The sequence below is a fragment of the Trachemys scripta genome, chromosome 2 (genome assembly GCF_013100865.1).
Source record: "Trachemys scripta elegans isolate TJP31775 chromosome 2, CAS_Tse_1.0, whole genome shotgun sequence".
NCBI classification, from domain to species: Eukaryota; Metazoa; Chordata; order Testudines; family Emydidae; genus Trachemys; species Trachemys scripta.
Genome location: NC_048299.1, coordinates 235,401,082 through 235,419,147, shown reverse-complemented (window position 1 = coordinate 235,419,147; position 18,066 = coordinate 235,401,082). Strand labels below are relative to the sequence as shown.

General features: G+C 41.5%; 2 protein-coding genes across 3 annotated transcripts in view; one reads left to right on the top strand and one right to left on the bottom strand.

Moving 5' to 3' along the window:
• The first annotated feature begins 1,708 nt into the window (after window positions 1–1,708).
• Window positions 1,709–6,660, top strand: RBIS (ribosomal biogenesis factor). Its single transcript, XM_034763217.1, has 4 exons — window positions 1,709–1,855; window positions 2,443–2,559; window positions 5,424–5,540; window positions 6,477–6,660. Exons 2-4 carry the CDS (start codon window positions 2,446–2,448, stop codon window positions 6,543–6,545), a joined length of 300 nt encoding a protein of 99 aa, XP_034619108.1. The 5' UTR covers window positions 1,709–1,855; window positions 2,443–2,445; the 3' UTR covers window positions 6,546–6,660.
• Window positions 6,618–18,066, bottom strand: part of E2F5 (E2F transcription factor 5) — a 27,726-nt gene continuing 16,277 nt past the window's right edge. For both annotated transcript variants that reach the window (XM_034763209.1, XM_034763210.1), the window contains exons 4-9: window positions 15,919–15,962; window positions 12,242–12,306; window positions 10,478–10,745; window positions 9,567–9,758; window positions 9,071–9,115; window positions 6,618–7,371 (exon numbers count right to left, since the gene is read on the bottom strand). In XM_034763209.1, the coding sequence (XP_034619100.1) occupies window positions 7,262–7,371; window positions 9,071–9,115; window positions 9,567–9,758; window positions 10,478–10,745; window positions 12,242–12,306; window positions 15,919–15,962 (724 nt within the window). In that variant the 3' untranslated portion in view covers window positions 6,618–7,261. The remainder of the gene's footprint in view (window positions 7,372–9,070; window positions 9,116–9,566; window positions 9,759–10,477; window positions 10,746–12,241; window positions 12,307–15,918; window positions 15,963–18,066) is intronic.

Sequence of the window (18,066 nt, the reverse complement as noted above, 5' to 3'; positions counted from 1 at the left end):
CTTAGAGACCAACAAATTTATTAGAGCATAAGCTTTCGTGGACGAAGTGGGCTGTAGTCCACGAAAGCTTATGCTCTAATAAATTTGTTAGTCTCTAAGGTGCCACAAGTACTCCTGTTCTTCTTTTTGTGAAAGAGATGGCACTCTGTGGTAGATATCACTGTAGAACATTCTGCTTCCTTTACCACAAACCTTTTCAAGGGCCTGCTGGAGTAACTGCTCAGTTGCTAAGCACAGCTACAGGTGGAGAATAAGGAGGAAAGAGCAGAGATATGCCCACTCTCTACCCAGGTCCTGCCATTTTGTAGCTTGTCCAACCCTCACCACTCCCTTTGTTAAGTGCGTATACATGTGGTTCTGCAGGCTACTACTGAATATAGAATTGCTTTTTACACCACACAACACAGCTGACTTGCTATTAGAAGCATTGCACATCATCTTTGCCTAGAGATTTTACAGCCACCATAGCTGCATAAATGGGCTTAGGTTAGGCCCAGAAATATGGCCCAATCTTGAAGGTGATGTAAACACACAACTTCTGCTGTGATCAATGGGAGCTGAGTGCGGAGCACCCTGTAAAATTGGACTTATGTTCACACTGCTGAAGTAAGTTTAATGTTTTAAACAAGCTGAAAATTCCAGTCCATGCACTTAGTCGTACACATAGCTAGAACAGGTAATAAATACAGGATGGGAAATGGGAACAGAGAATAAAATCAGATCACGCATGACATGTGGGTATTGCTGATAATGTTTTTAAGGCTTCAAGAGAAAGACATTCATTTTTGAAAAACATACACCAAAAATGAGGGCCTGAGGCTGCAAAACACCAAGCCCTGATTGCCTGCCCCCTGGAAGTTGAGAAAGCTCAGCCTCCCACAATCTCAGCCTCTTTTCTAGCCCTGTGTGAGGTTTCATTTCAAAACAGACATGTACTTTTGTAAAACACCCAAAAGCCTTTCCCCGCCTCACTTTGGTTAATAACATTCTTAAATATAAAACCTTTCATCTAGGAAGTAGCAAAAGGCATGAGAATTGCACCAGTTAGGCAAGGAGGTGTCCTGCATTTCCATTCAAATATTTCTAAAAGCAAGTGTGGTTAGAATGGGCAGGCAGGCAGATGGCACCATAGAAGTAACAGTTATCACCTGGATGCAGGATCGAGTCAATAGGCAAGCACTGTCTGTTACCCTGTGCTTGCCAAGTGCCGGGCACAGCCGGGTGGCTGATTGATGTCAGGGGGTGTCCCTGGCTCTTGGTGTGTAATTCAAGGAAGGCGTTAACAGCAGCAGGGCAATAGCACACCCGAGTTCAAACACACGCGGGGGAACGCCGCCCCCTAGCGCTTGCTCCCGGTATGTCGGGTGGGAGCATTGTTGTTAATCTCGGGACAGGGCCCTAGGGAGCCATTGATTTCCTTCTGCCGCGTTGTCTAGCCTCCATTAGCCCTCACTAGCTTGTCCTGCCGCCCGCCTTTTGGCCGGTGGGCACCGTGCTGCTGTTGACAAAGCAGCCTCTTTGTTTTCTGTCCAACCTCCCAGCCCCCGCGGGAGCGGGACAGCGGAGCCCGCCCGGGGGGAAGAGCAGGACGCGTCCCCGGCTGGTAAGGCCGCCCCGGGCACATGGAAATGCGCAGCACACAGTGGCGGAGTCCCCGCGTGATCCCCAGGCGCCCCCCGGGCAGCTGGTCCCCATCATCCAGCCGCTGCATGGGGACGCCGGGACTGCTCTGGGGGCGGGGCCTCAGGAGCGGGGTTTCCCTCCTCCGGGGCGGGGAAATTCCCAGGAGCGCTCCTATGATGACGCGGGGCGCTCGCGCAGCCGCCGCCTGTGAGCTCGGACGGCAGCCGCTGCGGTGAGTGCGCTGGGGGGACGCGGGCACGTGGCGGGGGAGCCCCTCGTGCGCCTGCCAAGGCTCGGCCCGGGGCGGGGGAGCGCGGGGCCGGTTGGTTTTACTCGGGAAGCGGGGAGCTGCCATGAGGCTGGAGGCGAGTGTTTGCCCGCGCCCGGCAGCGCACTCTGGCTGCGAGGCGGGGGCGACTCTGGCTCGACCCCGCCCGTTACTCACGTCTCGGGGGGTGGACACGGAAACGAAGCCTCCGCCTCCGCCCTTTCCCGAAAGAGTTACCGGTGGGGCAGGACCTGCACGAGCTGGGCCCCGAGACCTGGCAGCCGGGCTCGCAGCGCCGCTCAGCTGTCGCCAGGCTACCCCGCCGCTTGGCCTGGGGACCCGCAGCCTCCTTTCGTCTGAGCCGCCCTTCCGCTCCGGCAAGCCTCCTTATGGCCGAAGTGATTCAATTTTAAACAAACCCCAGCCCTGCTCTTTCTTAGTGGGGTAGCAGGCCCAGAAACGGCTGTTACTGGTGAAAAAGCTGGCACGGCCTCAAAGCCGACACCGCCACATACTTACAAGGCGAACCTCGTTGTCTTACCATCTTCTAGGCCATGGGCAAGAACAAAGCCAAAGGGTCAAAGCCGAAGAGTGTCTTCGCTGTGGCCAACACCAAATCCCTGAAGGCCAAGAATAAAGCTAAACCGGTCACAACAAATCTGAAGAAGGTTAGTAGGGCCACAGTAATAAGCCTGTGCAAATATTTTTTTCTTCATATGTTGTTTTTGAGATCTCCACCAAGCATCTTTAGTAAAAACAAAAAAAGACCCATGGTACACAGGACCTGTACCATAGGTAGGGCCCTATCACATTCACAGCCACAACAAATGCTTTGTGGACTGTGAAATCGGGTCTTGCGTGTACCTTTACCCTATACTATACAGATTTCACGGGTGAGACCAGCGTTTTTCAAATTGGGGGTCCTGATCCAAAAGGGAGTTGCAGGGGAATCTCAAGGTTATTTTAAGGATGTCACACTCTTACCCTCCTTACTTTTGCGGTGCCTTCAGAGCTGGGTGGCCAGAGTGGCAGCTGCTGACTGAGGGCCTACCTCTGAAGGCAGCAGCACAGAACTAAGGGTGGCAATACCATATCATGCCATCCGTCTAAGCTGCTGCTGCTGGTGACTTCGCCTTCACAGCTGGGCTCCTGGCCAGCAGCTGCCACTCTCCAGCTGCCCAGCTCTGAAGGCAGTGTGGCTGCCAGCAGCAGTGCAGAAGTAAGCATAGCAGTACTGCTAACCCCCTTGCGACATCCTCCCCACACACACACCACCTTTTTGGGACAGGACCCCTACAATTACACCACCATGAAAATTGCAGATTTAAATAGCTGAAATCATGAAATTTACAATTTTTAAAATCATGACCCGTGAAATTGACTAAAATGGACAGTGAACTTGTAGGGCCATCACCCACAGAACAGGGGCAAAAAGCCTTCAGTTTCCCACTATATAAAACATTAATGAGCATGGAGAGAGATGACTAAAAGCAAACATCAGAGGGGTAGCCGTGTTAGTCTGGATCTGTAAAAAGCAACCATGAGTCCTGTGGCACCTTTAAGACTAACAGATGTATTGGAGCATAAGCTTTTGTGGGCAAATACCCACTTTGTCAGATGCATTTATTCACCAGTTGGGCTAGAACAGAAGACAGGATTATATGTGGATATCCTGAACTAATACTGGTTGATAGGAACTTCATTGACACAGCTACTTGAAACAAATAAGAAAACATCACAAGAAGTAGATGTTTAACAATCAAGTTGAAATCTAGGGTGGGTTGTTGGGTGTTTAAGAACTTTGGGGACTACCCTTTGCCTCTAAGTCTTACTGCCCATTTTTGTGGTTTGCCATTTTATTTTCTAAAAAAAATCTTGCCTTTATTGCTGCAAGACCTACAAACCCAAAAAGGGGAAGAGTTACTGGGTAAACAGTAAAACTGATTACATACCAAGCACTGTCAGAAACAGAAAACCTGACAGAAATAATCTAGGTTACTGGAATCTTTGTTACTAGAGCTGGTTGGAAATTTAAAAACTAGAAAATTGCATCTGTGTAAATGACAATTTTTGCAGAATTTTTTTTTTAGAACAACCCATTTTTTTAAACCATTTCTAGGTGGGAGTATGATTTCTAAATGTAATGGTATTACCTTAATGAGTGCTGAAAGCTTGAAGGTTATTCCACAAAACTGTTCTTTATACACCCAATACAATGATTTCATACTGCTTTATCTTGGAAAGTGGTTTTGCAGCATGTTATTGATTATTGGGGAACATGACCCAGAACAAGACTTAAGATGTGATCCCTGGCATAATGAGCTTTCGTTCTAAAATTAGACAAAACTGTACTGTTCAGGTGATGCACTAGACTTGTTAGCCACCACGACTTGGCTTTGTTTTCCCAAAGCTTGTGTCACTCCTGAACTGCATAATCTGCCACAGAATTAAACTATTAAGAATCTAATAAAGCAACAGCGAAGACATTTTTCCAGTACATATTTTCAAACTGAAAATGTATAGCTAAACCAATGGTAATCACATTTTTTTCTGAGGAAGGTGTTTAAGGAAAGACCTCTTAACTTTCCTGCTGCAAGTTATAGACAAAAGAGAACAAATCACTTAGTAGAAAGTTGGAATGTTACCAAAGCTATGGAATTAAACAGTGACTCAAAGGGAAAATGTTTTGTGTCACTGGCACCTGAGGATGTTATTCAGATACAAAGATAACTTTCAGTGACAAACAATAGCAGCAAGCTTATATTCAGGAATATCTAGAGGTGGAGCCAAATCTTCATTTTATATAGTATTTCGTATATAACAGTAAAACAGATTTGAGAATGCTGTTGTTACCGAAAAGTGGCCCATTAGATCAAGTTAAGATGAGATGAGCAGTTACAAATTACAGGTATCTACCTACCTACCTGCTAATAGAAATAAAGAACCTGCCTGGACTGGGTGCTTCTTCATATTGGCTAAAATAAACTGAAGGTGTGACAGTTTGTCTGAACCAGTTTTCTGTTATGTGTTCCATTTCCAGAAGGAAATCTTTCTTCCCCTTTTATCTCCAATATAAACAGGTTAGCTTTGACCTATTTGTTAGATTTCTTTGCTAGTGATCCATTTATATGAAAGTTCTATTAAAAATTCACTATCTTTAATATTTACACATTCAAACAGTAGTACAATTAAAACATTTTAAAGAATGTGCCCCACTCCAAGCATTTTTAAAGATAGAACCGTTGTAAATACACCTCTACCCCGATATAACACGATCCGATATAACATGAATTCGGATATAATGCAGTAAAGCAGCACTCCGGCGGGAGGGTTGCACAGTCCGGCGGATCAAAGCAAGTTAAATATAACGTTGTTTCACCTATAATGCAGTAAGATTTTTTTGGCTCCCGAGGACAGCGTTATATCGGACTAGAGGTGTATGTATAATAAATAGTCTATGAATAAGCCTTAGCATCATATTAAGATCACTTACTGCCTTTGACTAACTTGTGCAATTTTTTCTCCTCTAAAGATAAACATTGTGAATGATGAAAAAGTTAGAACGGTAAATAAAGCATTTACTGAAGTACAGAAAGAAGTCAAACAACTATCAAAAGGCATTTCATCAAAATCTCAAAAGAGGCGTTGGGTAATAATTGAGTCTTATTTAATGCATCTTTGGTTGGGAGGGTAGCAGCAACCTCCAGTTAGAAAGATTCCAAAATTAAGGTTTAATTTTAATAAGTTTTTAGGTCTTGACTGGAAAAAAAAAAAAAAACAGTTGTGACCCCATCATGAAGAGATGTCAAGTCTGCAAGCAACCTTAGCAGTTCTTCTGAGGTCACAAACTCCCTTCTTAGTCAGAAGAGAGGAAATAGTAGAGCATCACTAGATGTCAGAATGGATTTTAGTTGATTCTTTTACTCGTGAGCTTTAAAAATTAATAAAATAACTTTTCAACTGGACACCTTGATTCATCGAGTTAACCCTTAACAGGAATAGGCATAGAAAATAAAGGTGGTTGCTTTTGCAAGACATCCTGGATCTCCTGGCTAACCATTTGATGACTGTCAATATGAAAAAATTAATTTTTTTGTAAAAACATCAGCCCCACCTCTGCTCCAGTTGCAACTTCCTCATCAAAATATAACATTTTGAAACAATTTCTCTCTTTCTGGAGCACCGGTGGGGTCCTATTAATTATTCATGCAATCTCCCTGGAACAAGTTAGACAGTGTGTTAGTCTCTGTGCAGTAATAATCTCCTTCACAATTTTAGATTTTGTTGACTAGAGCATTCAAGTTTATCTCCATTTTGGCTATGTATGTTACGGGCACAGATTTTTTTGGCTTTCCTCTGAAGCTTTAAGTATTGTCCACTGGTCCATCTAGTCTAGCAAATCATATATTCTCATAAAGTGAATGTTATAAAAAACGTAGGATGTCTTGCAGTCCAATACACCAAGCTAATCAATCTTTCAGACAGCAAGTATTTGTTAGCTTTATATCTTCCATCAATGAAATTTTTTATACAACCTCAGCTTCCTACTTTATGTAATTTTTTTTTTTTTTTTAATTATTTTCAGGTTTCCAAGCACCTGGAAGGTGAACCAGCTGATGTGGATGCAGCTGCAAGCTTATTATCTCAGTTGTAATGCATAATGAAATATCTATGAATTTCAAAAGCAAAATTTACTGGCAAAAATCAGTGGATGGCACATAATGAATACTGGGTTTGTACAGTTTTATTAAAAAAATCTTGTTAATATACAAGCATTGGCACACTTTAATACAAACTACAAACAGACCTTTCCTATAATCTAGGAAAGTGGAATGTCAGAAGTCAAAATGTGAGAAACTTAAAGTGCTAAAACAGAAGGCACTTCACAAAATTGGTTCACTGAAACAATTTAACATAACCCATTTAATGTCCTTCACTTAAAATTTGGCAGTGAACGCTTTTTAAAAATTGTAGTGAAAGGTTAAAAACATACAGAAAGCTTCTTGGCAGTAAAGCTTCAGAAAGAAAATTCTGCTAAGTGACAAGCCTTGGGGTTTTTTTTTTTTTAAGTAACCAGAAGGCTGCAAGAAAAAGGAGGGGATGGGGAGTGGGGGAGAACTTGGGATTTCAAAGCTGAGTTACATTAATGTAACTTGTGAAAAAATACCAGAGAACATTTTGATAAAAGCCCTTTCTTCTGGTTTGAATTTAAGGTGTTTTGTGAAGTAGGTAAGGAAGCAAAAGGAAATGCACTCCCAGAGTCAGTGAACTAAGAGGTTATACATTCATTATTTAAAATACTTAGGTTATGAAGAAGTCTAGAATGTTATAAAGTTAGAGGTAGATATGACAGTCTGGTTCCCACCGAATCTAATAATTTAGTATCTGCACATCAAAAAGATCACAGACTCCTTCATTATCATCCAGGTTAAAGTTGTAGTCATCTCCGGGAGTAGGAGAGAGTCGTAAGAGAGGAAAAACTGTAAAACAAGAACAGTTTAGTTAATTATAGAATCACAGAAATCTATTATAATTAAAATTCTGCCTTGCAACATCCAGTAAATTTCAAATCATTTCCATCAGAAGGTAAATAAAAACTTGGTGTCCAGTGTCAGTAGTCCAAAATGTTACAACTTGCTTTGCTTTGGTAGTGTTCGTGTGCATTGGGGATCCTGGTGCAACTCCACCAAAATAAGGTTAAAAATAATTTAAATGTGTAGACACAATTTATTTACTATGCTTTAAATGAATTTCCTTTGCAATCTTACCTGCAGCAAAGCCAGTGAAGTGTAACAGAGATTAGTCTCTTCTGCTGCAGCAAAGCAACACTTAAGCAGCCTTTGTGGTTGGTACCTAGCAGTAGATCTATTGTATTATGTAGTCTTCATTATTGTAGTACCTGTGTGCCTCACAGTCTTAATGTATTTTTCCTGTGAGGTAGTGTCATGCTATTATCCCCCTTTACAGACTGGAAACTAAGGCATGAAGAGACTGAGGCCATGTCTACACTATGCATGAAAGTCGATCTAAGCTACACAATTTGAGTTACGTTAATAGCATAACTCAAGTTGACGTAGCTTAGATCTACTTACCGCAGGGTCCACACTATGCAGTGTCAACTGGAGAAATTCTTCCATCGACTCCTCTTACTCTTCTCAATCCGGTGGAGTACAGGAGTCAACGGGAGAGCGATCAGCAGTCAATTATCGACTGCCCATCCATCAATCCTCCAGTAAGTGTAGACAAGCCCTAGATGACTTGCGCAAACTCTCACAGGAAGCCTGCAGCAGAGCAGGAAATCAAACCCAGGTCTCTCCATGTAGTACCCTGATCACTGAGTCATTCTCTCTCTTATCAACTGGATACTCAATTAGGCCCTGAGCCTGCAAAAAATTGAACACTGGCATCATTTAATGCAAATGAGTAGTATCACTGAATCTAAAGGTATTATGCATATATAACATTACTCACACATGTAAGTGTTCGCAGGATATAGGGCCTTAATATCGTGACTCAGTATGGAAGGGAAAATAGGTAAGTGATGGAAACTAGAGTAAAGGTGGAAAGGGAGAGTTGCAACAGGAAAGAGGTGGGAGTGAAATAGGTCATGTTTAAAATGGTGCTGGCAGCTCATAGGCGCCAACTCCATGGGTGCTCCAGGGCTGGAGCACCCGTGGAAAAAAAATTAGTGGGTGCTGAGCACCCACTGACAGCCCTGCCGATCAGCTCACCTCCACCAGCACCTTCTGCCCACCTTCAGCTCTGCCGATCAGCTCCTGCCTGCTGAGGATCAGCTGTTCAGCAGCATGTAGGAGGCAGAATGAGGGCAGGGCACGTTCAGGGAAGGAGATGGGAAGAGGTGGGGACTTGGGGGGGGGGAGGAGGGGGGGGGGGGTCTGGGACAGAGCAGGGGTTGAGCACCTCAGGGGAAACGAGGAAGCTGGGGCCTGTGTGGCAGCGGTTTTAATATCAGATATTTGTAATTAATTTTGGAATCAGATTTGAACAAAAACCTAGGGAAATGATGAATTCAGATATGAATGACATTTGCCTGCAATAACAGAGGACTAGACCCAATGAGTCAGGAGATCCCTTCCAGTCCTACGTTCCTATGAATGGATCACATTCTTAAAATATAACTCTGCTTATTTAAAAAAAATAGGAATGCTAAATGCTTACCATCTGAAGACATCAATTCGTCAATGATATCACTACTAATAGTTCCTGTTAAACACAAAAGCACTTATTTGTGAAAGTCAGCCCAGGTTCTGTGCTTTAAACAGCTATTGAAATGGAGGGTGTTAGGCTACTACATTTATAACATAATGCTTTCAAGAGCAGTAGAGATAGTCAACCAGACCAGTATCCTACTGGGCTTAAAATAATAAAACCCCTTAACTTTTCCTTTTGGACAGTTTCTGGTGCTATTCTTAGGTTACACAAACACTTATAACTACAAAGGGAATGTAAGCAATGTACCAGAATGGAGCATCTTTATGAGGGATGCACTTCACCCAAAACCAGACAGCAACCACAGCCAAAATGGTGAAAAGAAAAGAGCTCCAGGAGGGAGAAGGGAAAGGCTGCAGACAAGACTAACTGCTGGCCTCTTCTCCCTTGGGAAATCTGCTGCTAGCTTTGTCAGGAAGGGTTAAACTAAAGAGAGTCTGCCTACCTGTGGGCTCATCCATCTTTGCTATATCAAATGAGTTTGGCTTGAGAATACAATTAACATCCAAGGGAAGCAAGGCCTGATAGTCATTTGAGCTAGCAGTAGTTTGTGTTGCAAGGCTCGTATACAGCAAGGAGTCCGGAAGGCTAGAGTAAGGAGTTGCTGGAGTTGTATTGTTCTCTTGCACACTGTTGTCTACAATGGCAGAAAAATACATATTACAAAGTCTATTATGGTAAACTATATGCAGACACACCTGTATTTGGTAGAACATGGCCAGTATTTGAAATGTCATCTCCTTTCAAAAAACCAGGCACAGGCTCTCAAGGCCCTTCAGAGATTTGGTTCACAATTTCTGTAGTATGTTGCTAAATGGCATTTGATTATCTCCTGCCATGCGGGCAGGGGACTGGACTCTATGACCTCTCGAGGTCCCTTCCAGTCCTAGAATCTGAATCTATTAGTGATAAAAACAAGTTCAGGTAATCTCCCTCACTGAGTCTGCTTTTCACATAACACTGCCTTTTGCAACAACAGCAGGGACTGTCCTAGTACAAGCTTGTCAAAGGTAAATATTCAAGCTTTACATTCCAGTAGAGGTTTGAAGTCTTTCATACACCACATAAAATCACCTTGAGGAACAGCCCAGAACCCTGTTGTGGGCTGGTTTCTGGATCACTTCTGAGGTGTTTCTGGTATAGGACGATAAATTCAAGTGGAACAATCCATTTCAACAGAAGTCTGAACATAGAACAGGAAGAGGATGGTGACCTCCTCCAGCCAGCTGATAGTAACTCCATTGGTGTCAGGTCTCAGGCTGGCAGCTGCTACATTATGCTAACAGTTGATTCCCTTTCTCTACCCCATCTCTAAAATCTCTTTTGGGGGTGGGGGGAAACAAACCATGGACCCACCTGATGGTGTATCTGTAACTGGAGTATGTGGTAAATGCTGCTCCTGGTTAATGTCATGCTGCTCTGATGGATTCTCAGTAGATGCAGTAGGTTTTGGGGGAGTCACTGGAATTGCAGGCTGAGATGGGGGCTGTGCAAGGTCATCAGGAGGAGGAACTGGAAACACCACAGGCGTGGGGGAACTTGAGTCTTTATTAATAAGCAGCACATGGATAGGTCCTGAACTACTCTTTAGACTGATCTGGTATTTCTTTTGTCCATTTTGTCCCTTTAAAGGTGGCACATTGAAATAACAGTTACAATTCCTTGTGACTGACAATTAAGCCAAATAACTGCATGCAGTGATTGCCATAGAAAGTAATGGAAATGCATAATTGCCTAGGTAGAAAACTTTTATTTAAGAATAAAATTCTCAAGATGCCATTGCAAGGTGACATACAATTTTCTAGTCATAAGACCACATTAAGACAGTTTTATACCAAGTTAACTAACATCACATCAGACAGAAAAAGAGACTTAAAACCAATACAACACGCCCCGTAACCACTAAGATTCCAACCCTTCTACATTCTCACATAATTAACAACTGACACATGGCACTCAAGTATAGAATTCTGTGCAATGCTCATGTAATTGAATTCAAGCGTAGCTGCGAGTCACAGCAGGGTTCCCACTAAAACCTGACCCCGGGACATATAGTAGCCTCTTTAAAATAATTTTCTCATCTGCAAAATTGACTTAATTGGAACTAACTGTCCCACCATAGCCAAATCCTTTCCTCCCTGATTCAGAGAACACAGGACAATTGCCCAGCAGAATAGTCAACATGAAGCCTTCATGTTAAAGAGCTAGTTCTTGTGATTCAATCTGGCGTGTGCAGTGCTGATACCATTGTCCAGTTCATGGGATTAAGTCATTATCTTTCTATTTTGGGAACAGGTGAGATATTTCAGTCATGAAGACAACTAATACAAGTTATCTGTGTCCAGCAGTACAAAGGACAGTCTCATTAGATTAGCATTGCAGTTCACCTTGTGGCATTTTTTGTAACCTCATTGTTTAATTACTGTGCTTTTACTCATTCTTTGCTCAAGTTAAAATATGAAACGCATCAAATGGAATCACTATCCTCCTACAACTGCACAAAAAATGTTTGCCACTCTTTCCCCACCTGTGTAGGCAGCATGAAAAACTGAAAAGCACTGTATCACAGAAATTGAAGATGGCAGAAGGTAAAAACATGAAGCAAAGTAGATTGTCTTGCCCATCCATCTTTCTTGGCCAAACCAAGATTGCTCTCTCTATTATTCTCTGATGCTTTATCTGGTCTAGTCCTTAATGACAATCTGTTTTTCTACCGCTTCCTCTGTTGTTCTATGGGGATCTGATCTGGGTTTCCAAATTCCTTGGCCCAGCAGGGGTTGGGAGGAAAGGAGCTTGCCACTGAAAGACCAGCATTGACAGACTCTGAAGGAAGCACCACTGCTTTTTGCCTGAAGGGAAACGGCAGCTATTGGGCTTTTGCAAACGGAAGAGAGAAGGAATGGGAAAACCCAAAGTATCTTGTTTTAACTGAAAGGTATAATCACTTTTAGTCTGTCTGGATGCGCAAATATGCTGTTTACCCAATATCAGTCCACATCCAATTAGGTGAATCCTAATTTTTTCTCCCACACAGACGAAGAGACAAACCTTGCTAGCTGCAACACAGGCATCCTTGCCCCTCCCTCACCACACATATGTAAGCAAACAGTTTGTACATACCATTTCAGGTATAGGTACTTCTAATTGTGTACCACAAGGTGCTTGAATTGCTAGAAGTGTGTCTCCTAGGAATTTAAGAAAACGTTAACCATATGTAATTTTACACATTCTTGGGCTGTGTACACTCAAATGGAATATAGTTCTCTAATGCCACTTCAGCATTAGTTTGATACAAATCCTGCACATTTTGATGTACTTCAGGAACAAATTCTAACATGAATGAGAGCAAAGTGAAGAAAACCTGTCTATCTATGTATTCATAATTAGAATATCCAAGGACTTAGCTTTGTATGTCCCCAGAACTCCAGTCTCTATAGCATGTACAATCTGGGTGTAGCTGCCTTGCACAGTGCATTTGGACACCACCTTTCTTTCTGTAGCATACTAACTGTTTGAAATACCTGGGGAAAGTCACTTCACTTCTCTGTGCCTCAGTTTCTCACCTATAAAATTAGGATAATGCTTTTTTCTCTCAGTGTATTGCGAGATAGCACTTCTCTCACTGTAAACCTCATTCTAAGTGTTTCCATATTTTGTAATTAGTGAACTCTTGTAATAATCTTTTTTATGTTTTGGGTTAAACTCTATAGTACATATAAGTACATGGCTACAGAGAACATTATCTTGAAGTTCTTCTTCAGGCAAAACTAGAGAAATTAAAAGGCATTTTATGTAACCTAGAATTGTTTTCTAAACTTTGGACCAATTGTCCCCTCTTGTGGAAAAACCAGGAGGAGAACCTGGAAGGGAAATCTCTGCTAGAGGTCTTTGCAGAGAGTCTCCCACATCCTTCTGTGGGGGAGAGGTCCCAGTTTTTCACCACTCCCAAACTGGGTGGACTATGAGGAATCCAGGGAAAGACAGGAGCCATCTGTGCAGATGTTTGGTGTTTATCCCCCAGCTCTTGGCTTCAGCTATCCCTGGTAGCATGGCTCCACTGGAACTGTACTATCAGGGATTCCCCCTGGCTGCAGCTGTCCCCAGAAAATATATGGAAGCCTGGGCCTGAGTTGTCTTTTCTGGGGAACCTCTGGTGGGTCAGACCAACATGTCCTGACCTGCTCCCCCTACCCCCCCTACCACAGAACTTGGACAGGTCCTGCAGAGCCCGCATTAGGAAAAACAATGCCCTGGGGGCAACCAAACCCCCCTTCCATACATCCATGACTGCAGATGGAAAAGACATCTAATAGCTCATGTCGCTTCTGTCGAAGTATGTAGTTTCAAAGTATCAAGTAGCTATGTATTGTAAGTTCCATTTCTTATAAACATAATTACACTTGCAAACATTTTCTAAATTCAAAGTAATTATGGAAAAAAAACACTATGTTATAGTGAGGTTTATGTAACAATATAATAAATACAAATAATGATCCTCATGTTGTAAGAACTTTGCTCAATAGCAGGAATATGGAATCCTTGGCTCTAGATCGTCATTAAATAGCCATTTTGTATTGTAGGATGTGTTTTTGGGGAGGGGCTGGGGTGAGGGGGAGAGGTATTTGAAAAAATCCCATTTCTAGAGGTTTCAAACAAACAGCTTTTTTTCAAGTCTGATGGTTAATGCACGAGAACATAAGAACGGCCATACTGAGTCAGACCACTATCCTGTCTTCCACCAGTGGCTGGTGCCAGATGCTTGAGGGAATGATCAGAGCAATGCAATTATTGAGTGCTTCATCCTGTCGTCCAGTCCCAGCTTCTGGCAGTCTGAGGCTTAGGGACACTCAGAGCATGGGGTTGCATCTCTGATCATCTTGGCTAATAACCAATGGGGGACCTATCCTCCATAAATTTACCCAATTGTTTTTTTAACCCATTTATAATTTTCACCTTCACAACATCCCCTGGCAATGAGTTCCAGAGGTTGTTTGTCCGTGGTGTAAAGAAGTACTTCCTTATGTTTCTTTCAAACATGCTGTCTATTAATTTCATTGGGAGACTTCTGATTATTGTGTTACTTCTGATTAGTGTATTATGTGAAGGAGTAAATAACACTTCTTCCTTCACTTTTTCCACACCATTCATGATTTTATAGCCCTCTATCACATCCCCCCTTAGTTGTCACTCTTCTAAACTGAACAGTCCCAGACTTTTTAATCTCTCCTCCTATGGAAGCTATTCCATACCCTTAATCGTTTTTGTTGCCCTTCTCTTTACCTTTTCCAATTCTAATATATCTTTTTTAGAGATAGAGCAACCAGAACTGCACACAAGATTCACAATGTGGGCATACCATGGATTTATATAGCAGCATTATGATATTTTCTATCCCTTTCCTAATATTCAGTCAGCTTTTTTTGACTGTCGCTGCACATTGAGTGGAGGATTTCAGAGAACTGCCCACAGTGACTCCAAGATCTTTTTCTTGAGTGGTAACAGCTAATTTACACCCTATCATTTTATATGTATAGTTGGGATTATGTTTTCCAACGTGCATTACTTTGAATTTCATTTGCCATTTTGTTGCCCAATCATCTACTTTTAGTGAGATCCCTTTGTAATGTTTTGCAGTCAGCTTTGGTCTTAACTATCTTGAATTTTTTTTTTTTTTAAATCTGCAAACTTTGCCACCTCACTATTTACCCCTTTTGCCAGATCATTCATGAATATGTTGAACAGCGCCGGTTCCAGGACAGATCCTGGAAACCCGGCTGTTTATCTTTCTTCTCTGTGAAAACTGACTATTTATTCCTACCCTACCTGTTAACCAGTTACTGATCCACAAAGGACCTTCCCTCTTATCCCATGACTTCTTGCTTTGCCTTTGGTGAAGGACATTGTCAAAAACTTTCTGAAAGTCCAAGTACGCTATATTCACTGGATCACCCTTGTCCACGTGCTTGTTGACCCCCTCAACGAATTCTAATAGATTGATGAGGCATGATTTCCCTTTACAAAAAAACATGTTGACTCTTGCCCAACATATTCTGTTCATCCTATGTGTCTGATAATTCTGTTCTTTACTATAATTTCAACCAATTTGCCTAGTACTAAAGTTAGGTTAACTGGCCTGTAATTGCCAGGATCACCTCTGAAGCCTTTTTTAAAAATTGGTGTTACATTAGATATCCACCAGACATCCGGTATAGAAGTTGATTTCAGCGACAGGTTACATACCACAGTTACCCTGTTTCCCCGAAAATAAGACAGTGTCTTATATTAATTTTTGCTCCCAAAGATGCGCTAGGTCTTATTTTCAGGGGATGTCTTATTTTTCAGAAATGAAAAATGCCTTATTATCGGTGGATGCCTTATTATCGGGGAGGTCTTATTATCGGGGGGATGCCTTATATTACAACGAGAGGCAAAACTGTAAGTAGGCCTTATTTTCGGAGGATGTCTTATTTTCGGGGAAACAGGGTAGTAGTTCTGCAATTTCATTTCTGAGTTCCTTCAGAACTCTTGGGTGAATACCATCTGGTCCTGGTGACTTATTACTGCTTAATGTATCACTTTGTTCCAAAACCTCCTCTATTGACACCTCAATCTGGGACAGTTATTCAGATCTGTCACCTAAAAAGAATGGCTCAAATATCAGAATCTCCCTCACATCCTTTGCAGTGAAGACAAATGCAAAGAATTCATTTAGCTTCTCCACTATGACCTTGTCTTCCCTGGTTAAACCACCTGCTCCAAACATCTTACAAAACTACAGTCTAGCAGCAGCAACTTACCATTGAAGCAATTACAGATGTCTTCATGAGTGACATATGAAAATGTGATTTATGTCAAGGAAATTGTCAAGAAGTAAGAAGCTGAGATTTTTGCCTAAGCAATGTGAAGTTGATATTTAGTGCAGTTTACAAAAGAAGTTTGTGTTCCTACAGTGTGTTGTTTAGGGGAAGGTCTACACTTTACATTTTTACTGTTATAGCTAATGTTGAATGGGATCTGTGACTGACATAACAGTGGCAAAAGAATGCAGCTATACAAATGCAGAATTTTGTCAATATTAGCTATGTCCACATTATAAATGCTTTGTCAATATAGCATACCAGTATAACTAGACCAGCAAAGCCTTTCAAGCATAGCTTGGCCTTAGACTACCATTAGAAAGTTTCCAAAATATTATTTAAATGTATTTCACACATACTACCACCATCTCCTTTTTACTGATAAGTCTGGTTAATATCATATCACTATGATACAGTATGTCCAAAGCCATCATGGATCAGCATGAATTCCAGATGAATCCAGGATGAATTCTGCCAATGACAACATACCCATCAAAGAACTAGATGCAGCCTACAGAATAGGCAAGGCAAGCGGCTTTGAAAAGAAACAACATCCTGTGTTTAATTCATAGTCTATGGGAATTGCTCTATGAAAAATCCTTAAGTTCAAGGTTTTACCTGTCAACCATAAAAATACACAGGTCAGCACTGGAGCTTGGAAAAAGAATAGTTTGCTTTACTGGGGGGGGGGGGAAAAACAAAAAAACATTAGCTGCTGTAAGTATAGTTAAGAAATAAGTCAACAGAACAGAAAGCTATGAGATGTTTTACTGTTTCTGTGTAAAAACTACAGCAAAATCAAGACATTGTCATTATCAAGAGAGAGAAAACTGGTTCCCAGATCCATGTTATGTAAGTTTTTCTTCTAAATAATTTAGAACCAAAATGATTTAGTTTTAATGAGTTTGTCTGATGGAATTTGGTGCAGTCAAATGAATTTTGCTAACTCTGCCACCATTAACATATAAATTATTTTGTAATAATTGCAAGCCACTAAAATGTAATTTAAAAAATCACCACCAAATAGGAACCTGTTGATGTTCAGAAGTAGGACAGAGAGCTCTGAATATATCTTAATGCAAGGGCATGGCAGGGCTTCCAAAGGTGTAAAACAAGTTCTATTTTAAAAATTTGTGTGTACACCCATATCCTCATACACTTACAACAACTTTGAAAGCACCTGCTTTCCCTTTCACTTTCAAATTGGTCCTAGTCAAAACGCATCCTGAAAATCAACATGTTGGGTTTAATCCTGTAATCCCACCACATACAAGTAATAAGTATTTCAAACTGAGTACTGCACATGGCGGTTTTTTAGGACTGGACTTCCCTGAGAAACCATTTGCAGCTAGAGAGACAGTGCCATATATTTGTATAAACTATTTTGAAGTTTCATGCAATACGTTCTTAGTCAATGTTTCAACTAGGTTATAACTAATCACTGTAGTTTCCATTTCAAATCTACCCTTTTTCAAATGTAAAAGCTGATTTCTGAGAGTCATTTTATCTGTAGTGTTTAGAAGTAGAGGCCAGGCACTTAGGGTTTTGTTTTGCTTACCAGGTATTCAGCTTGCAGTATCACACAAGACAAAACCTAGCCCTACATTGCTTTAGATATATAATTACATTCCAATTACTCCATTATTTTGTTAACAAGGTTTGGTACACTATTCACTATTAGACCTTCTCTGGTGCCTTGGGGTGCCCAATCCCACTCTATTCCCAGCACTCTGAGCAAACAGACTCCACTCAGAGCTTTGTGAAAGTGGACCAAACTGTGCCTTCACAATTAATAATTCATTTAAAAATGGATTGGTGCACATGCAGAGTAATCTCTTTATTCAATGGGAAATAATTTCACAGCTCATTCGGGCCTCAATTCAGCATAGCACTTAAACACATTTAATTGCTTTGCTGATTAGAGACCTTACCTGTTATCTGTATTGACTAGATTCACTTTAGAACAGCTGCAGTCTATCAGGTTAATGATCTGTGAATTTAAGCATGCTCTGAGGTGATAAAAATCACTGATTTGACTGGAGCAGTTTGTACTGAACAATCATAATATAGTGTTAAGTGCTTTAGAGC